This window comes from Xiphophorus maculatus, chromosome 23 (assembly GCF_002775205.1).
Source record: "Xiphophorus maculatus strain JP 163 A chromosome 23, X_maculatus-5.0-male, whole genome shotgun sequence".
Classification (NCBI taxonomy): Eukaryota; Metazoa; Chordata; class Actinopteri; order Cyprinodontiformes; family Poeciliidae; genus Xiphophorus; species Xiphophorus maculatus.
In genome coordinates this window covers 13356607-13384191 of record NC_036465.1, presented here as the reverse complement: position 1 = coordinate 13384191, position 27585 = coordinate 13356607, and the positions used below count along the sequence as shown (strand labels likewise).

At 37.4% G+C, this 27585-nt stretch overlaps 1 protein-coding gene across 6 annotated transcripts; it reads right to left on the bottom strand.

Moving 5' to 3' along the window:
- Positions 1–131: 131 nt before the first annotated feature.
- On the bottom strand, positions 132–27312 carry LOC102228833 (shootin-1-like). Of its 6 annotated transcripts, none has more exons than XM_023328161.1 (17): positions 27042–27312; positions 21189–21249; positions 11471–11565; positions 11041–11212; positions 10456–10553; positions 10268–10349; positions 9859–9953; positions 9317–9463; positions 8603–8756; positions 7864–8032; positions 7625–7689; positions 7275–7378; positions 6084–6098; positions 5779–5838; positions 5355–5490; positions 4141–4417; positions 132–3348 (listed from the first exon to the last, which is right to left on the bottom strand). In XM_023328161.1, the coding sequence occupies exons 1-17, from the start codon at positions 27111–27113 to the stop codon at positions 3243–3245; spliced, it is 1908 nt and encodes a 635-aa protein (XP_023183929.1). In that variant the 5' UTR covers positions 27114–27312; the 3' UTR covers positions 132–3242. The 6 variants fall into 6 exon arrangements, with proteins under 6 accessions (XP_023183929.1, XP_014327059.1, XP_023183930.1 ...); XM_014471573.2 differs by having other exon boundaries at positions 5355–5493; positions 27042–27113; XM_023328162.1 differs by lacking the exon at positions 6084–6098 and having other exon boundaries at positions 5355–5493.
- Between the last annotated feature and the right edge of the window lie 273 nt (positions 27313–27585).

Here is a 27585-nt window from a genome sequence, read left to right as displayed (position 1 = left end):
AGGAAACATTATTTCCGATGAAATCACTGTGAATCTACAGTGTCCTCTAGTGACCAAAATATGAAAGCCCAAAATTGTCTGTGACTAGTGTAATTTCTTAAAAAAGACAAACAGCTCATTTCTTTAAATTGCATTTTATTTCAAGTGATTCTAAAATGAAAATCCATAAAGTTAAAAAACCTTTACCACTCTGTTTATATTTCCAATAGCACACAATACCTACTCAACGGCATACAGGAAATCCCTTTGGGTAGCCACATTGTTATTAAATGCAGTCATTTAGAGGATGCAAAATGTTACCCAGCTGCAGGTTGTATTTTTCTGCTTTATGGAGGTTTTGTGCAAGGCCTCACTGCGCAGAAAATCCAACTCTGTATATGCAACAGAACCACACAGTTCTGGTCCTCTGTATGAGTAAAATACACCAAACGAACAGAACAAGATGGACTTTAATATGTGAGATTGTGAGTTAAGAAAGAAAGACAAGGTGTGTGAAAGCTTCATACAAAGGTGCCTCACATAGTTTGCATAAAGGTGTTCAGAAAAGCTGTAAATGTACAGTAGAAAAGAAAAGTCAAGGAATGCACAATAAGCACAACAGTATGTGCATTACAGGGCTCAGTGCTGAGTTAGTGCAGGAAGACGTCTGATCTCCAGTGGAGGAACTACGACAGCACAAGTTTTCATGCTACAAATTGATGTTTTTAGAATGTTTCAGTGTAGAGGCAGGTGTCCATGGAGAGGTAGAGAAAAATACAAAATCACCTCATTCCTCAAAAGCACTTCTACTCCACATTTAGCCAGAAAACATGGCTTTCCATTGGTTTTCTCCAACGTCGACTCCCTAGACCTGGTGAAGTTCTGTCCTTTGGATCCTGAGAAGGTTCCTGTTCAATGTGCTCCGTCTACACCTACTGATGTATGTCAATCAAATTAAATTTGATTTCGCCACTTTACAAACTTCTCTAACCTGTCAGGCTGATAGTCGACACGCTGGAGCGGAAACAGTACCAGCAAAAGTGGAAGAGAGGAACCCTGGTTGTGAAAACATATTCCTAGGTGTTTGCGCTCAGGAACAGGTTCAGATTAACAAAAGGACTTGAGGATCGATACAACAGTCGGGCGTGCACACTTAAAGGGTCACACAACTGAAGGCAGCTTGACTAAAAATGTACATTTACTCAATTATCTTGACTTATGTGTTACAAAGCTTCTGTCAGAAGCTGACGATTGCTTAAAATAAAACAGGACTCTACAAACCTTTTAGCCAGTACAGGAAAAAAAAAAACATTAAGAAATATATATATTTTTTAATCACCAGTAGCACAATTATTGGCACTCCTGTTAATATGTTGTACAATTCCCTTCTGATATTTGCAAAACAAAAAATCTTCTGAAGCTTAGAGCATAAAGAGAGAGGGATCTTTGACCATTCAATGGTCTAGAGACAAGTTCTCCAGATTGTCCTGGGTCCTCTCTAAGGTTTCCCTTTCTTTGATCTCTCTCAGATTCATAAGGTTTAGCTCTGGGGGTTGAGATAACCATGGAAAAAAGTTTGGTCATGTGTCAGCCAAACCATTTATGTGCTGATTTGGCCATAAACTTTATATTATGTGGACAGACCCAATGATGCCTTGCAATGTTTGCAGGAACGTTAGAAGAGAAACAGGCTCGCAGAATCACAGACCTTGTGATTCTCATGCTTACTTATCAGTGATTTTCCCCGTGTCTATCTTTGATCCACACCAACTCCATCTGGTGTGTTTGTGCCCAAAAAATTTCTGAAGAGTGTTTTTTTTTTACCAAGGCATCCCTCACAAATAACTACTTGGCTTGCAAATAGCACTTAATGATTATTCTTGCTGCAGTTCTCTAACCCTGACTATCCTTCCTAATTATTGCTCTTAAAGATGATGAAGGCCAGCTTAGATAGGAGCTACAGGATTTTATTCTAAGAATTTTCCAACATATGAAGACTTAATGCCATGTTTTTTTCTTTCTTTTCCATCTTGAAGGGTAGCCAACGGAAATATTTAAATCTCAGGAAATGGAAGTGTATGGATTATTTATGAACATTTTTAGGAAAATCAGATCATATAAAAAGTAAACTATAAAAACAAAATCTTGAGTTACTGCTGATTTCTAAAAAATAATCTTTTTTATACCGATATCTTACTCGCTCCCTGAATAATTTTACTCAAATTATGTAGTAGATTTTAATTTCTTTACTTTTCTGTATGAGATAATGCTCCTGAGATAAAAGCTGAATATATTTTAAGGCTTTTACACATTTTTGTCAGGGGTGCCAATAGTTGTGAAGGGAAGTACATCTTCAATATCAGTACCTATATCAGTCAAACTTTGTAGGAATTTATCTTTCTGTATGTTGGATATGGGCATAAAGCTGATATTAAGCATCCTAAAAATTTTAACTCCAGAAAGTTCCTGAACCACAGTAAGAATTACAGAATTTTATTGTATAAAAGCAGCTAAACCCTAAACAAATATATAGCGGCAGAAAAAACAAAAATAAAATTATCAATTGGATTAATTGACACTTTAATCCACTGAAATCCAGTACTACAGGTGTCACATCTACCACAGCTGCAGAACGTGGCTAAGCTGCACGGTTCTGCAGACAAGGCGAGGAAAAATCTAACGACATGGTGCTTTCTTTATGATGACATAAAGTTTAACCGAGAGCATCTTTGAGTTAAAATGAGATAAAATGGAAGCTACAATTGAGATTTTTGCACATAATAGAAGGTGACTTTGGTTCATAAGGCTGCAGCTTTTTCTGGCTCAAATCAATCAGGGTCAGAAAACCTGATTGACAGATTATTAGCATCTACCGAGAATCCTTCACTGACTGCACGAGCGGCTGAACAAGTATTCCTCTGCTTTTTACTGACTCCAGGTAAATCAAGAATTCATCTTTGTTAGTTAGGTTTCTTTCTTGAGTATTTTAACCTGGACTTTGTTATGAATGTCTATTTTAGAACAATTTCTGAAAACTTTGGAAGTATCTTGGAGCTAAAACATCTGAATGACCCATTTGTGTCTTGTTTTATTAGTTAGTTATCTGTTTTTTGTATGTGGTTAGTGTAAATATGAAAAAAATACAACAACTAACAAACATTTTCAATGCGCATTTGATACCATAATTGTAAAAAGGCAAATGTGTTTCATCGCTCTGATTTCTCTCTGTTCACATCGCAGAATGAAACCCGCCAGAGTTCATCTCAGCAGTCGGCGTCAGCACTAACGTTTACGTGCTCGTTGTGGTCGCCGTCGCAGGGCTCCTCATGGTCAACTCCATTCGACTTTATCTGATTTTCCTCATCAGTGCTGTGGAGCAGAGGCAGAAGAAATGCCATTATTTGATTTAGTGTTCAAAACTACTTTCAGAAGTATTCATATCCCTTGAGATAAAGGTGCAGTCAACCTTACTCTTGCACCCCTAAAACAAAAGCAATATACCTTTAGAAGTCACTTAATTAGTAAATAGGTCAGAGAAGAGATAACAATGGGAGAACTGCAGCAATCTACAACTCTCCTGACTAAGCTTTTGATGAGACAACACTCTAGCATCCTTGTCCTTATGGTGAGAAGAAAGCCATTGGTAAAAAGAAAAACACAATAAGTCCAATTTTCAGTTTTAAACATGGTAGAGGAACTGTCATGCTTTTGGGTTCAACTTATCTCTAGCAGGGACAGGAAATCTGCTCAGAAATGAAGGAAAGATGGAACAAGATAAATGCACATCTGGAAAGCTGTCAAAGACACAACTGGGAGTCAAAAACATACATCGAAGGCTTACGTGAGCTATAATTTAAATATTAAAGCTTATCAGACTAAGAATTGGTGGAAAGAATTAGAAATTGACGTTCACAGATGATAATCCTCCAGTGTGACTGATTTTGAATGACTGTGTCAAGAATAATAGAAAAAATAAAAAAACATCACAGCATAGATGTGTATCGTTGCTAAAGGCGAACCCTAACAACCGTTCACTAGTTCCTGTACTGATGCTGGTGGCTGAATAAAACTGATTGGTTAGCATGTGACAACTCAAGGCTCTACATATTTAAAACTAACTGATCACCTCTTCCTCATATTACAGACGCTGAGATGCTTCACCTGCTGATGCAGCCATTGCTGACCGGAGAGTCTGACATTTCCTTTTCAGACAGAGAGCTGCAGGATCTCCTCTCCAGGTCAGACCGCTTCCTTGGGGCCACCGCGGGCCCCGGACCGGAGCCTCTTCTGTCTGGACTGACCCGGATGATTCCTGCTGCCTCAGAGGGAGCACTCATGCCACTAGCTCCCTCTGAATCTTTGCCCGAATCGCTGCTGGTGCGTCTTCCATTCAAGCTGTCAGAAGAAGAGACGTGGCTCATCTGGCCCTCACGTTCATCTGGAGGTGGAAAGGAGAATAGTTTATGTAACAGGTGGTACCAACAGGTGTCGCTCCCTCCACAGCCTGAGCTTCCATAAAAGGGAAGCTGTAAGGGTGGTGGCCAAGTGTCAATTTCCTGTGTGACCAGGTGTGTGTTGGGCCCATGTGTTCCACTGTTTGTTGGCTGTGATAAGTTTGGAGGAAAACTGTTTTAAATCGATCCCCTTAAATAAGTTTGTGCTGACGTGGTGATTTTATACAGGGCCACACTACTAATGACGTTCCAGTGGTAGCGTTACCTGGGCATGTGGTTGTTCGACGCCGCAGGGTCGCACCAGATCTGCTACATCAAGTTTGACTTGCTGGTTTATGTGATGCAGGTATGCAGTGTTTTTAATGTGTTTTAGATTGACTTGATTAAAGTGATTTAATAAGCATTTAGTAATTTTTGTATTTTTGTTTTTATAGTTATATCACTGCTTCCTGCTGTCCTTTTAGAGTTTGATTTTCTTTTTTGTTAGTCGGCCCAGGTTCGGATTGTTTGTCTCCCCTTAGTACTTATGAGGGCGGGCTAACAACCTTCCATTTATTTTGTTTGTTTTGTCCTTTGTTTGTCTTTGGGTCACTTCTCTGAATATTCATATTCCATGTCGTTGTTAATGTTAAATATCTGAGACCCGATCCTGTTTGGTGTGATCTTGAGTTTGGATTGCATGTGATCATCTTGCAGTGAACCGAGTGCATCTTGAGTTTGCAGTGAACGTTGTAGTGGTTTATGCGGGTTTGTCTGAAGTGGTGTTTAAATTCGGGTTGGGCATTATTGGATTGACAAATAATGGATTTATGTAGTAGTGCGAATGACCACATTATTATTTATGACACTAAAAAGTCCCGAAAAGTCCTGCTGTGTGAATGAAGCATAAGGCTGGGTTTCTGGCTGGATGGATGGGTTCACCTCCTGATCCGGCCTCTCCAGCCCTGTTGCGCCGGCGCCTCAGGATGACCTCCAGCTCGCTGTCCTTCTTCGCCGGTGGTGATGGTCCCGACGGTCCAGACTCTTGGGAGCCTCGGCTGGGACTCCTCTTCACCGTCTCCTTGAGCGGAACGGAAATGTCCCAGCATTAACGGACAGCGTATTCACTCAGATGAAAGTGAACTTATCATTTATGTCTCTAACTCGTTGGTCAGACTAAAGTGAACATATACTCTACAGAAACTAAAAAAAAAAAAAAAAAAATATATATATATATATATATATATATATATATATATATATATATATATATATATATATATATATATATATAAATATATATATATTTAAATCTGAAACCAAAACCTGAACAGCTGGTAAAAACCACTTATTATATGTCTTTTACCAGGATGCATTTTAGTTCGTCCATGGCGCTTTCCTGCTGCTTCTCCTCACAGGGTGGAGGCTGCAGGGGCAAAAAACCAAGAGTTTGTGATTTCCTACTTTTCACATTACTGGAGTATGATCTTAAGGTAACAATTTTTGAGAAAAACACTTTTCATGTGTTTATAGATTAAAAAGCTTTGACATGCTGCAAAATGCTCTATTTTAACGTAATTTAAGCAGAGTTAGCAGAGCCTGTTGGGTTTCAGCGACTGAATGGAGGAATGATCCGACTGTCCTGATTGATGCAAACATCAATATACTCACTTTCACTGCTATTCTCTTTTGCAGCACAAAAATATGAAAGCAGAAAGGAAAGAGAAGAGACAGAGAACAATCAGAGTCCTAAGAGAATCATTAGACATCCTGGTCTTTATAACAAGATGAGAACCAGGACAGAAGAGGACAGAAACAGCAATCTGGGTTTCCCTGCTTGAGATTTGTGACTTTATTAGCATAATAAAAGCTTCGACAGCAGGAAAATACAAGCGACACTGGGAAGAAAAAAAAATACACAATAGGAGACAACAGTGGCATATTGAGAGAAGACAAAGAGCCCATTCACACCTGGTGCTTACATTCATCCCCAGCAATCTGATCGTGTCCTGGCAGCGTCAGAGACGCTTTTTATCCCAGACCACCCTGGGAGGCGGTATCTGCATTAGTTTAGTGATGTAATCCATTTTGAAGGACCACCCACTGCCCTGGTGTGACCCTCCTCAACCAGCTGCGTTATCTGGGAGTCACAATGCCGTCTACAGGCAGCAGAGACAGCAGCCGGGCAATTTCAAAGCAATAGCTCATAATTTCTTTTAAAGATTTTTTTGTCAAACATTTTTAGAAACGTGTTCAAATTATCTTCATTTAAAACAGAAATCACAACTTGAGTTGAATTATCCCAATAGATTACAGGATGCAGTATGGTTGAGTTTTCTCTGCAGTGTGACTATTTCTGAGCTGATTGTAGGCCTCCTGCTGCGGTAACTGTGTTGTAAAATGCCCTCTGTCCGTTACATTACAATACAAGCTCTACAGCAGAGCTCCACATGTTTACTGATTTAGTAGCACAGTGTGTGCAATGAAAGTGTGGAGAGGAGCTGCATCAAGTCATCAGATGATTTTATTTTTACTGGCTTAATGACAATAAAGTCAGTGTCTGGAGGGGCCATCACAGAGTCCTGACCTCAGTGTCATAGAAAATAATAACTGAATTTCAGTGATTTAATATTTCTGTGTTTGTTTGCATCTAAAGCAGGTAACTGAGATCTGGGCACCTAAAACAGATGTGGACAACAGATCTGGTCATGCCATTTATCTGAATCAACCAGGACACGTGTCAATACCAGGTCAGAATAGGGTCAAAGAAATAGAAAATTTCTTTTCTTTTATCCAACTCTGTAGTTGTCTTAGATCAATTATAAGTCCAGTTTCTTTTTTCTAAATAGATGCTGTTCTCACCTTACTGTCCTGACTTTTGACAGGTCGCAGGACGACCCCGTGTTTGATTCGCTCCATCATCTCATTCACCGCCTTCACCTTGACATCGTCCACGCCTTCAGCAGCTGAGAGAGAAGATTATGACTTATTTATAAGACAACCAGACAGGAGTAATTAGGAAACACAGAGGGAATACCCAAATGTACAAATTGAAAACCCATAGGACCGATTACATGTCATTACAGAAACAGTAACAATTCCAAAAAAACTATTGATTAAATAAGTGATCCATCACTAGACTGGATCATGAAACAAAAGAATAAGGTGCTGGCTGACTGGCTGGTGAATGGAAACTATAAATAGATTCTCACCTGGAGTTGGCTCCACTTTTGCTTTGGAGCCTTTGGATGACTTCCTCATGATGGCGATCAGAGAACTAAGAAACAGAAAATCTCATCAGAAGTAAGAACTTCTCACTTGCTTATGAATATTTTCTATCAGTTTTTTATGTTTAAAGTTTAAACGCAGGAAATAAAATGTGCTGCTGCATCACAACCCCCCCCCACACTGTGATACTTCTAAGTAACTGCTGTTTGTTGAAAAGTCTCACCTGAGGGGGTTGCATCTGGAGGGGGGTGGAGGTGGTGGAGGAGGTGGTGGGGGAGGAGGAGGTGGAGGTGGTTGTGGAGGAGGTGCGGGAGGCGGCGCTACCCCAGGTTCTGGGGGAGGGAGGCTGGTGCTGTCTGTAATCTTTTTCTGGGCCTCCTGGAGCTCATGGACTGTGAAGAGACAACAGCTCAAACCACAACCTCAGTCACCATCACTATCAGACGGTTAATAAGTACCACAGATACGTCAATGAAATGGTTAGAGCTCATTTCTTCAGACTATTAATGAACATATTAACACTGGAAACCATGCAACTCATAAATAGAAGGTTGTATTTTTGGTTTATTATATAATATCTAATATTAGCTAAAGTCAGCTGGTGGTTTAGGTCCTGTGTGACCTCAGGAACACTGAACTGCTTCTCATGCAGCTCAGGGGTCAAAAATGTGTGTCAGCATCAGTGAAATCAACAACTGTTACATAAATGCACAACTGCATCACTTTATTTCGTCTTCCATCACAGATTTATAACCTTACAGCTGATAATCTTATAATTTTAAATTACAGCTTTAACTTTCATGTAAATTCTTATTATTTTCCTTTTTAGAAAAAGACTTTTTCACTTATTTTCCAGCTAATCAGGAAACAGTATTTTATGTTGCTATGCAGATTTTAATTACAGTACTATTCTGTCTGCTCTTTTTTTAGCCCACAAACAGCCTTATCTCCCTTCCACCCACCTCTTTTCTCCAGCTCTTCATTCTTTTTCTCTGTCTGCTCCAGACGTCCCTCCACCTCCTTCTTCTCCACCTCTAGCAGCTCCAGCTGTCTCTGAAGATCTTGCAGCTGTTTCTTCACACAGCTTTCCTGAAACTGGGCCTCCAGACTCTGCACCTACACCCCCACAAGTAGATAAGTCAGACAGATGTAGAGCAGGGTTAAAAGAGGTTTGCTATTAGCCTTTAGGCTTTCAGCATCATGCAACACTGATTATTTAGATTAGTGCTAGTCCTAAAGGTAAAGTAGATTTTATTGCATAGATCAAACAAACTGTATGTAGCAATCTACCGCATTTTCTTTTCATCTTGTGTTTAGTGAATCAATCAAATTCTCAACAGAGCACAAAGCATAAAAGGTCAAATGGATTCAGGTGCATCTCCACAACTTAAAATGTCATTTAAATTTTTATTTACTTCAGTAACTTAACTCAGAATGTTTTACAATATTTGACCTCAATACTCGGTTAGTGCTGCTTTGCATGAATTGTCATAGCTATATGCAGCCTGTGGCTCTGCTGACGTTTCAGTAGCAACCTTGCACTGTCTGACCTGTTGCACGTAGTGTTTCTGATTGCACTCGTTGCAGCGGCAAAAACGTCATAAAGATCGACAAATCCTCTCTTCTCCTGACATTAAGAGTCAGGATGCAGGAAATAAAGAGGCTTCTGGATTTACCTTCTGCTGATGCTGCAGACGCTCCTCCTCCAGGGTTTTAGTGATAGCAGCAACGTCTTCCAAAGCTTTCAGCAGCTGAACGCTGGGCTCAGCACTCTGCAGCAGCAGCATGCTCTGCCTATTGGCCTCCTTCTGCTTAACAAGCATCTGAAAAAAACAAAAAAGATAGGAGGCAGAGAAAAAAGGCAATTACTAGAAAGAAAAGAGGAAACGTGCATTAGCCCTTTTGCTTTCAATACATCATCTTCATTTGTCAATTATGTTCAAAGTTTGTATGAAACACCAGATATAGGACCTTTCTCAGGTTATTATCACACATCAAATTCCAACATGGTAATACGGATCACAGCTGCAACATTTGGCAACTCATCACTCAGATTATACAAGACAGTTATTAGGTTGGTCTCAAAAATCATGAGACTGAGACTGAGAGAATGGCTACAGCTATTGTGTTTCCACCACTTCTGTTAAATGTCTAAAAAAATGTTTGAATATAATTTCCTACAGTTTTAATCCAGTTTTTCTATGATCTCCTGCTTTACCTCATGTGCATACGTCTCAGCTTTGACTCTGAGGTCCTGCTCCAAATCAAGCTGCTCCTTCATTCCTTCATACTCCTGAGCTGCCATCATAGAGACTGTAGAAACATACAGATTATATGGGGTTAAGACACAAACATAGCAATAATGTCAAATTTAACATTATACTAACTTATGAAACACTACTGCTCATACTGTCTTCACTCTTCCCATGAATGTTCTCAAGAATATGGGAAATTGTTTTTTCTTTAGTTGAAGCTCTTTGTTGTACATTTGTGATTTGTCTCAAGACATAAGAGCTGAAAAGTGTGTAGCTGCCTTAAGACTTGTCTATTTCTGGTGTATTTAGGTTATCTACTATTATCTATTTACGTTCCTTGTAAACTCATAAGTTCCGTCAGCTGTGACTTACCTCTGTTAAATCTCTTGATTGTTTTGCTGTGTTGCTCGACTGTTTCACGAAGCTGTTTCATCTCCTCTTGATTTTTCTCAGACTGGTGAGAGAAAAACAAAACGCCACAAACTCAGCATCACTTAAAGAAAAAGAGAGGAGTCAAAACATTTCATAAGAAGTGGGCGTGTCTATAGATCTGTTCTCACCTGTGTGGTCAACTCTTCTATCTGTCTCTGCTGGTCGTGAATCTGACAGACAAAACCTTTCTTCTCCTCCAGTAAACCGTTTACCGTCTCTCTCAACTCTGGTGGAACAACGTTTTGCAGTTTGTAAAATGTGTTATTAATTTATTAAATGAAATAACCCTCCTAAACTGACAATCAGTGACAATGAGTCTTTATATCTGTGGAGATATTTTGATCCAGTATCCTTGCATCTTTGCAATGGTTGATCAAAATAATTCAACCATTTGGAAACTCTTTATTATTAAAGTCTAAAGTGCCATTGATGTTGTTCTGGGTTACTTTGTGACTTTCTGGATGAGTCAGTGATGTGCTCTTGGAGTGATTGCTTTTTCAAATAGAGGCAAGTTCATTTAGATAGGCTTTTTCTTATAATAAATAAATTCATCACTTCATAAGGTGAATTAAACTAAAGACAAACAGACAGATAAGGGAGTTTGGAGAATGTGACATTATGAAAATTAATATATCAAGGATAAGAGGCTTTGGTGAGATACACAGTGTCAGGCCATTTTGGATAAAAATATGCAGTTTGGTGTTTGGTGTTACCTTTAACCTGTTGCTGGCACTGAGAGAAGGTGTCAGGACTGTTTCCAACTGAATCTGCAGAGTCTCCGTCAGCTTCGAGCGCAATGCAGTCAGAGATGCTTGGCAGCAGTTCATCCAAACATGGCCGAGACGATAGGCTCAGGTACTTCAATTTTCTGTTCTCACAATTTAGCTGCAAATCAAAGATAACAGGGATTAACAATAAGAGGCCTGTTCTGTAACTAAATTCAGGTGCATCATGGTTCAACCATTTACTTTTTATTTCACTTTAACAAATCCAGTTGCTTTCACATTAACACAAAGATGATATAATGAGAACGTCTCTGCAGTGTCATCCTGACTCATCTGTTTGCCCCATTCTCTGCCCTTCCCCACCTGACAGTGCTGCTTATCTTGCATTGATTACTGAGTGTTAAGGTGTGAGACGAACCTTAGTGGCCAGGGCCTCTGCATTCTCTCGACAAGACTTCTCAATCTCGAGCTGAGTCTGCAGAACGCCCACCTCCTCAATCACCATCTGAGAAACTAGTGAACAACACACAGAGACAGACTCTGTAATGTAGGTGTCCACTGCAGCAGCACAAAGCATCCAATGATATAATTCAAAGAATTATTGGGAGGTTTGGCTCTTTTACATAAATTTCAGTCTAGATTTTCACAGGATGTTTATGATTTGTTAAGCCTCCTTGCTCTGACCTATGTTCATTCCAGCATAAAGAAGTCTGATGTCTAAACAGAACAGAAAACTTAATGAGCTTGTTTTTAATTGGACATTAGAAACTTTCTTACCTGCAAACTGTCATAAAAGATTTGTTCCCACCTCTTTAGTTTAGTTAAAGGTAGAGTTTCATTGTGAGAAAGGTGATTCCCAGAATTCCCATTCTGATCTTTAGAAGACGTAAAAGTCTATTGATAAAATTCAACAGATTTAATTTGATGGTTTGGGTTTCACAGATCTGTGTTCATATGCCTTTCTTGGGCTCCAAATAGGTTTTAACATCAGCTCATCAAAGATCCATGAGAATAAATTTTCTAAATAAGTTCTGAAGATAACTTTCTATTGAAACCTCTTTAGACTGTCACAATATGACAGTCACACATTGCCATGTTGTCTGTTGCTACTTATGTTTTCATACTCTTGAACGTATCAACTTTTTAAATTTCCCAAAGCCGTTACAGATTAAGAAAGTCAGGCAAGATAAAAAGGCACTTTATGATTTCAAGAAATGCATATATACAGTACATATAAAATACAGCAAAGGTTATGAAGCATCAACATTTTTTTTTAATCTAAAATGATGAATAAAAACCCCATTGCAAATACAGTAGCAAGAAGTAAGTAGGTCCAATGAGTAGTGAGTGTTTGGGTTTGAAAAGAAGTAATTATTGCACACAGTTCTGTAGGCTACATTTGAGAAGTAAAACATTGGTCTAAAACAAAAAGCAAGAATCCTTATGGACAGAAGAATCTAATGTGAATAGAAGACTGGTTTTCAACTTGGTACTAAAAACCAGTTCATCTTCAGAGATTTGCTACTCCTCAGTTATTTTAGAATGACCTAAATATGGAGGAAATCCAGGTTAAAACAACAGCAGTCCCCAAATAACTATTCCAGTTAGTAAAAAGGCTGTTTTAACTTAAATCTTTCTAAAATCCTGAGCTTTGCATCACTGTACCTTTGTCTTCCTTTATGACCGTGGTGTTGGAATCCATCATTAACTTCAAACAGAAAGCATGTGGATTAATCTTTTCACAGCACTCCAATGTGTTTGAGAAAGTTCTTCACTCCTGACTGACTGATGGGGAGTTTCTGGATTAGAAACCTTTGTTGGGGGCACACCTTCAGAGTCACTGAAGTCCTGTGACCCACCCACTGTGGAATCTGTGGATCATTTAGATCTTTGTCATCCATGACTTGTTATCTGCCTCCTCCAAAATGTTTCAGTCACATGATTCATGGTGACAATGGTTGTGAAAGCACCCAAATAGAAAAAGTGTTTGATAAGAGAAGAGGAAAGGCCATCACTTCTGATAAATTGTGGTTTTTCCACTTGCAAAACCAATTTGTCTTTAGCTTTATGTTGACTCAAAAAGGCAGAGACTAATAATCAAATGTGTTTATAATGTGTTTATAATCCAATTATAGATGTTAATGTCATCAAGATCAATTTTTGAATTAGTCTTTCAGTGGTGAAAATCTTTTAGTCAAGAGTCCAATGCTGTATGAATCAACTAGAAGCAGGAAATGAGCGAAGGACACCACTTTGAGGAACTGAAACCAGTTTCACTTGATGGGATGAAAATCTTTTAAAAGGATCAGAAAGGAAGGAAACATACTGACTGAATGAAACACAAAAGATTCTTCAGCAATGAATAGCAAAAACACAAAATGAGCACAATCAGCACGTGTATATTTTTCCACAGTGTTTTGTTGAGGAGGTATTGTGGGTTAAAGACACTCTTGATTTAAATATTATGTGAATGAATTTGTTTTGGTGTAGCTTGGGTGGGGTTGACATAAAATGTAGGCCGTTTAGTAGTGGGAGACATACTGGGTAAAAGTAGATAAAAGCAACATTTTTTATTTCTAAATTCTACAAATAAAGATAAAGTTGTACAATCTGAATATTTTCCCAGGTCAAAAGATAAACAGTCTGTGGTAATAAAACTTATATAAGGGTGACGTAAAAGGTCTTAAAATGCCAAGTCAGTCCTTTAAAATTCTGAGAATGTTTCTACTGTAAAATTCAACTGAGTTATGAAGCTTGACATAGGACTGGATTTCCTTAAACTCCGTTACTGCATATGAGAGAAATTTTTCAAGCTGATTTCCATTGCTTTTTGGGGGACTAATAAGTCACAGCACAATTTCTCCAAAACTCCAGATCAGTTCACCCCTTCACCATATCACACCAACATTTCTTACAGGTCTTTATAGTCAAATCTGTGCCCATGCACCTAACTATAATTTAGCTGCTTGTTTTTCTTTCTAGTTAGGTATAGTCATGAACTATAATCATTAATAATAATAAAATAATCAAATACCACGAATATATTCACAGTTACCTATGATTTGATTGAAAGTGTTCCTTACTCCTGTTTGGTTTGTCTACTTCTGCAACGTATTGTAACCCCCGATCCGACCAAAAGAGCTGTGAGCAACACTCTACTGGGAGGTACCATGTACAGATTTGCAAAACAACATTTTCTGGATACTATGAGCAAAGTATAGAAAATCACTTAAACATTGTATAAATGAACATGACAAATGGATCCTGTATGTATTGGTTAAAGTCAGCTGCAAAATGGCCATATATGCTAAACTCTATGTTGTAATTTTGTATGTGTTTGTAATAAACTAAAAACTGTGAAGAACAAACAGGGTGAAATAAGTTTTAAGTGTACTTTAAGAGGTGTTAATAAGAATAAAATAAGTCATCACCTGTTAAAATGTACATAAATTGACTTTATGGAGATAAAATAGATAAAATTGGAAAACAAAATGAAGAACAAATTAATCGGTTGTGATGACATACCATGTTGTATCTGGGTTGTAACATTTATCTGTTGTTTCCATGTAAAACCAAGACAGGAATTGCATAGTTTCTCTAAGTTTAGTGTTCTAATAATTGACCCAAAATGTTACATAATAGTTCATCCCACTTTCATGCTCTGTAAGATCTGAAGGCTAGTCACCATTAGTTAAGAAAAACAGACCTGTGTTTTTAACCCTTAAACCAAATTTCAACATTCACCATGATTAAGCCATGAGTAACACTTGTGATCATCGGCTCTGACATCAGCTCAGCCAGTAATGACCGGCTGCTGGTCCTTCGTCTTCCTGACTGGTTGTTAGCAGGCTGTAAGTGAAGCCCTCCTGCCTACTGAACGCACCGTCAGGTTTCAAACAGACAACAAAATGATCTTCCGCCTGAACTATTATGGTCAGTCCACCCTCAAAGAGTCTGTTATTATACACAGTCATGTTATTGTAGAAACTGGGCTTTTATGTACAGATCAGTATCACAGGTCCTCTGGAGGTGTCCACAGATAAGTAACTGGGAAAAACACGGTATCAAAACTAGTCCATAAATTAAGGTATATTTTACACAGAGGATTTAAATAAGAAATAAGTATTGACCACACTTACTGAATTTTATTTTATATTTAATTGAAAAGTCTGTGTAATAACAACTTAAAGTCACCTACTACATGTAGAAACAAGCTACATATATTGCTCAAGTGTGTTTTTGATTCATTCTTTGGGTCGGGGATAAATATCTTCCTCAGACAAAGGAGATAAAGTATTTTGGTGTCTTGTTCCTGTGTGATGTCAGGATAGCGATGGAGGTGGACGTATTTACTGTAACACTTTTCAGTAATGAGGGTGTTGCTCTTGTCTGTTGTGGTAAAGCAGCAGATTTACTCATCCATCTAAATTTCAGGATTTATCTATGGCCAAGAGATGTGAATACCGACTGAAAGAACACGATCTGAGTTCTTAGCTTTTGCTACGCCACATCAAGTCATTTGTGATTACTCGGGTATCCGATCAGGAATTCAGTTGAATGTCTCAATTTGGAGGTTTTTAGGAATCTCAGTGGGTGAAAGACAAGACCAGTCTTTGTCTTTATTCACCCAAGAAAAATGTGATGATTTTGACCAAAGGTTCAAATATAGCCTGAGCAAAGAAAAAAATGAAAATCCAACACTTTTTAATCACATTTACAGTGCAATAGATTTTATTTTGTGGACTTCTTTTAACCTTCAGCTTTTCAACCACAAATTCACTTTGTTTACATGAAAGGTGATGTTGCCTTTTCAGGGCTTTAGTCCCATTGGCTTTTTTTTATTACTGCTCAGCATGAGAGCAAACCAGGAGGTCCAAGCAGTGAAATCCCATAACTGACATGTCCTGCTGCTGCTGCCTCTTTATTCTCTGAAACAAAATAAATCTTGGGTTTTTAAATATGAGAGACTGATGTTACTCCTCATGAACTCTAGCTCTGAATTTTTCCAAGCGCATTACAGAGGGACTTTATTAAAGAAAAGAAACATCTCTGACATTTCTTCAAGACTTTTTGTGTTTTATACCCTCAAGCATATTTTTGTTGATTGGACAATAAACCTGGATCTGTGTCAGTGAAGGCCTGAGGCCTGAGCCCATTATGCTTCCCTCTGATTGGATCTCACATGCTACTCAGGTGAACATGACTAATGCTTTTCCACCAGATGATGTAGCCTGGGAGCAAAATGAACATACAGGAGAGGGACCGCTGGTTTTAATGTGATTGCAAGCAGTGAGATGATTTTATGGAGCAGACTCTCTCTAGGATACCACTCTGCAGCAGCCTGCTTTATATTGATCTGATGTCCAAAGCACAGACAGATGCTTTAATTTCAATCTGCACAGAAATTAGGTATTAGGGATCAAATCAGCCCCTTTTATTTTAAAACAATGGTTGCTCAGATCTTAGAGACATAATGTTGTTTTTTTAGAAAATGGATTAAAGTTTAACTTCTCTATTTGTAGAATTCACTAGACAAGTAAAAGAATCAGAACAAGTAGAACCTAGCCCCCCCCTTCCCCAACCAACAAAAAACAAAACAAACAAACAAAAAGAAAAAAAAACAAGGAAAGAGATTATAAACCACACACATTAGGTTTTAATAACATTAAAGGAAATGTCTGAGCCAGAGTTCTTCTAAGGACAGAAAGGGAGGGAATGAGATCAGGCAAGGCTATTGGGTCATTCTTTAATGCTTCATTCAAAGTTTAGTGCTTCAGGGTGGGACTAGCTGAGGCTGAACATATTTAAACCTTCAGCATATTTGTTCATATTCGTTCAGATGCACTGTAATTCCGCTCTGCTTTAGGCGTGTGGGTTGAACACATTACAGAAAGGTAGAGATGGAGAGAAGATCTTCCATTTAGGACAACAGTCAATTTCTACAAAACATACAGTAGACTGTAAGCAGAAGTGGTTAGTAACTAGTTACATTTACTTTACTTTACTGTACTTTACCCTGTTTTAACATGTAAATATGGCCTGCTGTAAGTATGCACAAGAATTTCATACATGTTTTTTATTGAAAAATTTTTTAAAAACATGTTTCTCCTGCTTGAATCAGTTTTTGATCATTATGTTATTTATTTGTATTAGTTTAGCTGTTAAAGTATCTGAATTTTCATCGTAACTTCTTATTTTTGTCAGTCTGATTAAATCATTTTTAAATATTAAATCAGCAGTTATGACTCTACTACTACCACAATAAACTTTTAAACAAATATACATATATTTTTTTACTATTAACTTATTTCTTGGATATAAGAAATAAGTAATATAAAATAATATATTCTAAATTAAAACTACTTTTTAGTTTTAATTGAGAAAATATTTTGAAGTAGTGCTACTCTTATTTGAGTACAATTTTTGTTCTCACCTTTGCTTAATAGGATACAATATGAAGGTTAAAACAACAAAGCAATTCAATGAAATTAATTTTTCACATTTCTTTTTAGAATAAAAAACAATTTATTTGTTTGTAATCATAGATAAGTTCCTACAAGTGTGAACTTTTGTTGCCTTGTTCATCGTCCGCAGAAGTTGTTCAGCTCGGAGTATGCCAGTATGTTTGATCCATATTAGGCAAAAGCATATTGTGTGAGGATAGTAGGTTAGTTTGTGTATAAATTTTTAAAATATTTTTTCTGACTCCTGTTTTTACTTCTACAGTTGTCTACATTATGTTACAATACAAATGCGAAAGAGCAACATTCAAATCTGACCTTTAAGAGAGAGTCGCAAGAAAATAAAAAGCATTGCTGAAAGAGCCACAAAATGACCTGTTTATAGTTTACCATAAGCCTCAGTCAAAAATAAAATAAACAATTCAGAGGGGTATTTGATTAAACTTAAAATAAAATGCATTTAAAGCAAAATATGAAAGTTCAAGCACATATTGATTCAAAAGCTTTTCTTAAAAAGTCAACCCAGAAAAACAAACAAAAAATCATCCTCAACTTAAAACTACACTATTTTATTTTCACTTAACAATAGGAAAATATTAGTATTAAGGCTGACCTTCCCTCCACCTGGTACTTGCACAGGTATAGGATCAAGAAAATGGCAGCTAACATCTCTGTTGACCCCGCACATCCTGGACACAGAACTTCTGCTGTGAAACTAGATAAGCAAGCTGCACTACCACAAACTGTCTTTTTTCCTTTTCTGTATAAAAATGTCTGTACATACACATACATGTTATTCCTTCCATTCTTTTAGTTTATTTCCCATGAAGTTTATCTGTTTAGACTTTTTGTCTGCACACTGTAAGTACTTAAAACTGGAGTCAATTTTTTTGTTTGGTGGCCAATTTTCATTAAAACTATTTAAAAAGGCCATCAGAGTTAAAGTATCAGGTAGAGAGGGCGGGGAGGAGTGACAACACCCTCCCAAACTAACACTAATCCTTCCACATCTCCTGCTGCTCAATAATTCATGTCAGAAGGTTTCAATAATTCATGAGAATAACATGACAAGAGCAAGCGCTGTTCCCTCTGGGGGCAGGGCAGTGAATGAATAAATGAGTGAATGAATGAGAGACTGAGGACACAGAGTGACGAGACTCGCAATGAAGAGGGGGATCAGCATTTCTGCTGACTAGACTGAGCATATTAGACCCAGTTCTGCAGCTGCTGATGAAGTTTTGACATTGAAAAATGAGAGTTTCAGTCATACCTTCAGACTTTTCCCAGCTCTCCAGATATTCACAGTCACATGCATTCAGTGAAAAAGAGTAATAAGTGATGCATCCTTAGTATGTTTGTAACTCTACACCATCCCCAGTGAAAAAAGCTACTCTGGTCCGTTTTTCATGTCCTATAGTGACTTTCATCCACATTGGAGAAGATGCTCAATAATTATTTTACTCTCACAACAAGAAGTTAAGAAACTAAATTTCACAGAACTGTTTCATCAAATACTTTCCTGAAGAATAGTGTCATCTGGTCATATTTGTATGTGCTGCTTATATTTCTTTTGAATTCATACATTTAATTGTTATCCTACAAATTAAGACTTCCAAAAAACAGAAAATAAGCAGTTGACCTCCTACCAGCACTGTAAGACAGCACTAGACAATCAGAAAAATCAACCAGAAATTTTCACTAAATTCATGTAACCTGCACCTGAAAATGTTTCTGTTCAGCCAAAGTAGCTTGCTATTTGGTTAGCTGCAACAATTACCTCAACCTTAAAGGACATTTTCCTTGCTAGTATACAAAATACATTTATTATTCAGTTAATTTCTTATTTAAAATCATTTAACTACTAAAATTTATGCATTACAGTTAAGTAATGGTATCTCTAAAGCACTTCTACAGTGGTGAAACATAACTTTGACAGTGTTTTTTTGTTTTAAATTTGCTTTAATTAAAAAATATAAATTCACTAAAGTGAGATCTAATAGTTGATTTCAAGACAGACAATACATTTCTATACACCATGTTTTTCTCAGTCTGATTATTGAGCAGGTTCTCCAAATTGCATTAAAGCCATTATAGAACAAAAATGCTCTCATGATAGAAGGAAAACATGGCAGGTTTAGTGGGTAACCCAATCGTCTGATCAATTTAAGAGGAGATGTTTCATAAAAGCAGATGAAACAGAACACTGAGCTGCACCTCCAGATGGAGACCGCTGGGTTCTCCGGTTACCTTTTCAAAGGTAACGTCTCACTCAGCCACATGGACTCACCCAAACTACTGACCCCTATCATCTCAATATGAGAGAATGAAGCCATCAAAATGCAAATAAGCAGAAATTTAAAGATTTCTTTTTGCACTTTTTGTTTTTTTGTAGCACGCCAATTTTAAAAACCTGAAATTTAGTCTGCATAATTTAACATTCTGTTCAGATCTTTATCACCAGCTATCAGATTGTTTTATCTTCTGCATTGAATGCAGCCCTATTAAGATAGTTTTTCTTAGTTTGCTAAGAGGAGATAATATCAAAATCTCTCTTACCTCTGTAAATGGTCATAGCTGATGGAGCGAAGCACCGTGCTTCAGCTCTTGACTGTCTGGATTTAAAGGTTAAACTCCTGCAAACTTAAATGCTCCGCTGCTGTTGGCTAAGTTATATCTCAGTTACCATAGAAACGGAGAAGTCCTGCCCTTTCCTCCCCCTTAAACACACCCATTAAGAGAACAAGGTGTCAGTGATGTCATGCCAAAAGAGGTGTAAATGTGTGAAGGGTACGGTAGGGAGGAGAAACATGAGCAGGATGATGTATCTGCAAGTTTTTTTCTTTTAAATGGATGCATTAAAGGGTTAGCAGGCTTCAACATTTAAAAGAATTCTAGGAGTTTAGCTTCTCCTTAGTATCTCAAAAGTGGGGTTCTAGCAGTTCCAAGTTATTTGTGAGTGGCTTTCCAAGAACGTGCTCGCTATGTTCCTGGAAATTTAAAATTATTATCCCTGAACCTACAAGTTACTGTACTGGAACATCCAGGATGATTTCTGGACCTGCTATAGTACATTCACATACATTTCAATGTACAATTTAGAAAAGCTTTCAGATTTTACAGTTTTCCTGAAACTTACATCTATAAGATGCCGGAACTTAAAAGGGAATTTTCTGGGTTCTTTATAGAACCTTGAGTTGTTTTGGACCCTTAAAATAACTACCAGTTTAATATCCTAGAAATTACATTTTATACTCCTGGAATACGAAGGGTATTTTTTGGTGGTTACCTCCAGTGGCATCATGCAAAAACATTCACATTCACAAAAAGACAAAACATAATCCACAATAGTTCCCCATTTTAGCTCTAATTATAAATCTGTATCGACACATCCAAAAAGCAATTACATTCAGAACCCTTGTGATGAACCCAGCTTGTTTCTTCTCCTCACAGGCAACCTTTGATTTCACAGAGAAATATTTAATGGTTATAGAATATGGTAAAATAAATCAAATCTACCAGTATCTCAGATACCCCATAAAAGAGAGAGAGAAAAAAATTATAAGTTCAAATGAGCCAACTCTTTTTTTCATGAACTAATCTCAAATCTCAGCTTGCTTTGGTTGTGTCTCTGTGATGATGGAGATGTCAGATGAGGTGGAAGGAAGTAGGACTCACCTCGTTTGATATGTTTGAGCTGCCTCTGCGCCTCGTCCCTCTCCTCGGTCAGTCTGTTGCACTGCGGGAGCAGACAGCAGGTCAGACCATTAGATTGTGTTTCACAAAAGCACAGAGCACACAGGTCACCACTACTGAGAGATAGAGTTACACAGACACACTAAGCAATTTAAGCTCTTCACACGTGATGGTCATTATGGAAAAAACTCAATATGCAGTATTGTAAATCTTTTTTAGCAATCGCCGGGTTATCAAAATATAACGTAGATCAACAATAGCACAATTTTTTTTCGGAAAAAACTGAGAAGAAGAAGCAGTGGAAAAAAACATACAGCAGATTTCAACAGATAGTTTGAAAGGGTGCTTCAGGTATTCATTTTTCATCTCTAAAAATAAAGACCCGAAGCACAACTAAGGTTGCAGATCAATGAGGACTTCTAGTAATGCCTTTAAAAAGAAAACAATTACAAAGGAGAGATGTTTGACCATAATGTACAGCACTATGTTTGAAGAAAACACAGCATATCAGCACAAATGTATCAAATGTAAAGCCTGATGCCAAAAAGCCTGATATTTGGGTTTGTTCCAGCTACAGAACAAAACTCGAGCCCCTTACAAGCATTGACTCAAACATAAACCAGTTTTATTGTGAAAAAATGTGTCACACAGATTCTACTCTTCCGAAGCATGGCCTTCTAAGCAAATTCAACCCAACGTCAGATTTGAAATGCTCACAAAAAAGAGTTGCATTTTAACTTGTTCAGGATAACTAGCATGATTAATGTTGAAGCTAATGACAAAACGGTCAACAGGAGACTCAAGAAGTATCGGTCGATTAGAAGGGTTGTAGGAGAAACTATGCTGAGACCTTGAAAGTGATGAGTAGGAGCAAATGTCAACAAACTTCAATAATCTGAAGCAGCATTGTAAACAATAGATCCTTCCACAATAAGGTGAGAGACTGTCCTATAAACTCATTCCATATCAACTGTAAAGCAAGGCAGTGGCGGGCTAATGATAGGGGCTTGAATTGCAGACTTTCAGTAATTGAATCTATCATAAACCCCTCTGTGCTAGTACAGCTAAACAAATTTAATATTGTGTAATTGTGTAACTGTGCTACATTTGTGCTGTTTTGTGCAGCTTCATTAGTTTGCGCAGATTGTGTTAAAGTGATCTGTTTTTGCACACAAGCTTAATTGTTCTGATGTTGTTCTCTATCTGCTGAGCCTGTGGAGGTCACGTAATTATACAGTAAACAGAACATTGATTCAGTGCAAAGTATGTCTAGTGATACTGAGCAAGCAGCAAGAAAGCGACAGATAATAATGTGAACAGCTGCCCTACAAAGACACAACAAAGAGAGGCATTAGCTGCTTGTTCTCACATCCTCGGGTATCTGAGGTTTGCATTGTTTCCTGTTCCATATTTAGAGTGGACGGCTGTGGAGATGTTTGGAGGTCGGACATTTGAAACTTGAGTGAACAAAATGGTAAATTTTCAGGAGTGTAAAATAGAACAACAGCTGAATTATACTTTAAACTGTCAACTGAAAATATTTGCTTTTGTTCCTTTTTAAAGTTCAGCTTATATTTACATTTCCACCCTGTTGTCAGATGGTGGAAGCGGTGTTGATATTCATTCATTGATGGAGTTGGATAAATCCAGTCTGTAAAAAAAATCAGTTTTAAATTCTTCTAAATAAATGAGTTTTCAATTACTACATGTTATAAAGTAAGGCAGTCATCAGTCCTAAAATTGTTGGCTGTCATTGCTCACACCAATCCCATCTAAAGAATTGAGTGTCATCTTTTTGTGGTTCCCCAGAATTTATATAAATGTCTCTTTTTCTCTGTAGCAGCAGAACTTTTACTGACCACAGTCGAAGGAGGAGTTTCCCCAGTGCTGCTCTGACATCCACACGCCTCATTTGAAATGGTAATTGGAACTCGTAAGGAATTCAGTGACCTCTCGTGCAGCAAAAACAACAATAGTGCAGACAAAGAAAACTGTCCCTATAGGTTCAAAAGACCTCCAGAGATCACTGAATATCTGCAAGCTTTTAAAAGGAACCAAGGAGGAGAAGAGAAAAAAGCAACATGGTTTCCAGAAATCAGACTACACAGGGGTCAATCTCACCATCTAAAATCCTAACCAGTATTAAAGTTTAGATCAGAAGCTTAAAACCAGTTTGAACTAAACTAAACTAAAAAAAAAAATCTATAACTATTAATTTGGGCATCCACTGTTGGAGACAAGTGAAAAAAAATAACATTATACAGGACAAAACAGTCAAAAGGATTCAGGATCTAGAAAATGAAAGACTTTTGTTGTCTTCAAACTTTTTCAATGATTCAATGACTTTACAAAAAACAGTTATTTCTGGCCAACAAATGGTGTTTTGGAAATTACACTCTGTTGTAGTTTCTTATCACCTCATTACCTCTAAAACATACTTAAGCAACAAGTGATACTAAATTTAGAATTGAAATAGAGTCTGAATCCATGGCACTTATATAACTAGCTAACATTTATAGCAAAGATTATGTACCAAAGATTATGTAGCAAATAGTTTTCAGCGTGTTAATCTGACTAAATATTATCATTGCTTGCAAGTGAGGTTTAACAGTACCTCACTCTGTATCAAAAGATACAGAAGCCCACACAACCCCACTGAGATGATTTGTCAAATAAAATGCTTTTAAGCTTATTTGGGCAAAAACATAGCTTACAATTTGTTCAAATTTCAGTCTATGAAAGCACAACACTGCAACAAAACCAGGCTGATTTCCCTGGATAAAATCTTCATCCTGCTCCCTTTCACTGCTCCAGCTGCAGGAAGCTCTTGGCCCAGATTTGTCCCAGTTCTACCTGCTTTCTCACAAACTGCCATCTTAGATTTCGCTAATCAGCCCAACAAGAGTAGCAGGTTCACTGAAACATAGAAAGACACTGATGCTGTCAAGGTAACCAAAGGAAACTATTCTTTACTCATTAATAAAATGGACCAAATCAGGGTGGCTCGAGACTCAGCTACTCACAGTAACCAAGCTTTCATCTTCTCTCAATCCAAAATGACATTCAACAACAGTTTAGATACTGTTGAGATCTTATAATTGCGTAAAAAGGAATATTATCAGTTGTTGATTAAAATTGTCACTTATTTAATCAAGATACAATACTGGTGTTAAATACAGGAAGAAAACAATCAATAACATGCTGTCTGAAACACAGCTACATAAATGACATTACAAACCAAAACAAAGCCATTTTAGACCCTACAGACTCATTTTATTGTGTCTCCTGTAGCTCAGGTGGGTGATCATATGACCTAAATAAATCACAGAGGGCAAAGTCGATTATGGAGGGGCGAACCCTCATATGTGGACATGTGAGCTTATTTATCGGACAGAAAAAACATGAAATGTTGCTAAAAGTAATAAAGGTGGCACTTTAAATTAGCAAGAAATGCCTATTTCACATCCCCTACATTTGTAATATTAACTATTAACACTCTTGCTACATCCTTTTGAAGCAAGGATGTAACTTAGTATCACTCTTAACCCTCTGATGCATGAATTATGATCCTTTGTGTCAGAATTTTTTTTCCATTTTTTAAAATTCTTTTCTTAAGGCATAAAAAAGGTAGGAAATTTTTTTTGTAAAAATAATTTTTTTAATTTTTTTTTATTTTTATGTGATCAGTTGTAATTTTGTCCAAATACAAAGTTGTTATTTGAAAAATACATCAGTAGTATTGTTCCTTAGGGGTTATCTGATGTCACAATATTTTTTTTTACTTGCAAGAGTCGTCTACAGTAGAAGGAGGGACCGGGTCGGTTCTCATGCTTTTTTGTCTGTCGGCCATATTGTATTCAACAAAAATAATTTCTTGCATTTGCAGCTGATGGCCAGTAGTTGATGGTATATTTTATGATGCATTAGTGTCCACTTCAGTGGTCTGTGTGCATTTATAACATAAAAATCCACAGGAAGCACAAGAAAATGGCTTTTAGATAGCTGTCCACTGTAGTGACCACTATGCATGAAAGGGTTAATATTTATATGTGAGAGGTGGACATTTAACAATAAATGTAGTATCACTAGACCTTTCAACATTTTAACAACAAAATATTCACAACAGAAAAATTTATGTAGTTTAAAATTTAAAACTAATAAAAGATTTTTGTATTCAGAAGAAAGAAAAAAAGTTAACTAAATTGGCTTTCGTTTTGAATTTCTGATCATTTTCTTCCTTAATTTTATGTTCTGATGTTGTCCCTTTGTACTCATAAGTTGAAATTTAAGTTCAAGTTTGATTAAATTACAAGCTTTAACTGTAGCTTGAAATCTAAATTTTGACTAGAAAGATCAGGGTGCCTGAAGATAAGCATCCTGAATCTTAGAATCTGGTAAAGGTTTGCCAGGTGTATACACATAAATAAATACTGTACATCAAAACATGTACAACTGTGAGAAGTAAGGCAAATTATATATTATTTTAATTTTCTTTTGCAACACCTGAGGAAATGCAAGATATTTAGACTCCACATGAGATAATCTGCAGACAGGGCAACTACTAGTCATTCACTCCACAAATCTGGTCTTTATGGAAAAGTCACAAATAGACAACCATTGTTGAATGAAAACCATCACTGGACCTGTTTAAAGATCTGTGTCACGTTGTGGAGAGGACAACAAACATGTGGAAGAAGGCGCTCTGGTCAGGGGAGATAAAAATTGAAGTTTTTGTGTTGTGCTAACACCGCACATCACCCTGAACTCACCAACGTGTCATATGGTGGTTAAAGAGTCATGCTGAGGGGATACCTTTCTTGTACAGGAACAATGATGTTGGTCAGAACTGATAAGAGGATAAGAGGAGCTAAACACAGTCCAAACATAAAATTTGGAATCTTGGAATAAAACAAAACATCCAGGCAGAGATACCCTGGAATGGCCCAGTCAAAGCTCAAAAACACACTTCATACAATCTGAGATTGAGTTTGTTTGATTAATGTAAAAATATACTTATCCCAAAAGTCTTAGTGTATTGCAGTCAAAGGTGGTTCAGCAAAGTGTTAACTTAGGGAGACTAAGTTAACACTTAAACAATGCAAGCAGTTTCCCGTCTACTTCACAATTATTCACTGCTTTGGATTGGTCTATCACATAAAATACAAATAAAACACATTTAACTATTGTCACATAAAATGTGGAATAGCTCAGTGTAAGGAACCTTTTGTGCAGAACTGTATCTTTTTTGATGGGTCAGTATGTAATTTTGGTTCTTAAATGTCTCAATATAATAATAATAATAATAATAATAATAATAATAATAATAATAATAATAATAATAATAATAATAATAATAATAATAATAATAATGAGAAAAAGGGGTTATATCCATAGTTCCCTGCTTTCCCCATATATCCTAATATATATTTTTAAAATATACAAATAACAATTCAAACCAGGGGCCATTTATTTTCTCACCTTAAAATTACAAATCAGACATTACAACCCGGAAAAATGCCTGACAGTTTCTCTATACTCAACCCCTGTTCTTTGAGAGGATCAAAAAATGAATGGTGGAGTAAATTTAACATGTAATTCCTCATTTGCGTGAAAATGGCGAGTGCGGGGCGACTGATCCAGGGAGGGGTCTGGCTCTTTCATCTCTCCTGCCTTCATGAGATGCCGGCCGGCGCATGCAACCAGCCGGCAAAATGTCCCATTGGAGACGGAGAGTAAAATAAGGGTTGTGTTTCCACACTCTGGTACGCTTCATCTGCAGTAGAAACGATTTATATGAGAAGAAGGTGGGGTTGTTAGTATGTTTTATCGGTTTACCTCTGTTTCCATGTGTGCTTCGCTCTCCTCCTCGCATCCCTCCGCCTGCGCGGATGATGAGCAGGGAAGCATTATTTCCAGAGAAAAAAGACTGAAAATAATCCAACTGGCGCACGTTTAACTTTAGGATGACCTTAATAAAGGAATTTCTCTAGAAGGAGCTCATAATCCCGTTGTGTATGGCTGATTTTCTTTCTTCCAGACACATGGGGTAGAGCGCAGCTCTTTGGTCCTGATGGTTCCTCTCCTCTCCCTCCTCCTTTCACTGACAGCATCATCTGCCCCTCCCCTTCCATCCAGCGGTGGAGTCAAGTCAAATGTGCGCATGTGTGTGGAGATCATTCCCAATAATATCTAGTTATTTATGCTACGTGGTAGCCTCCACAGTTTGTTATTAAAAAAAAATTGTTGTCGGGCTGCGTTTAACTGCTGAAGAAGGAGTCCGAAAATCCGAGTTTAATCTGTGGGGGGAAAACCTCCAAGACAAAACAAAACAAAACAAAACAAAACAAAACAAAACAAAACAAAACAAAACAAAACAAAA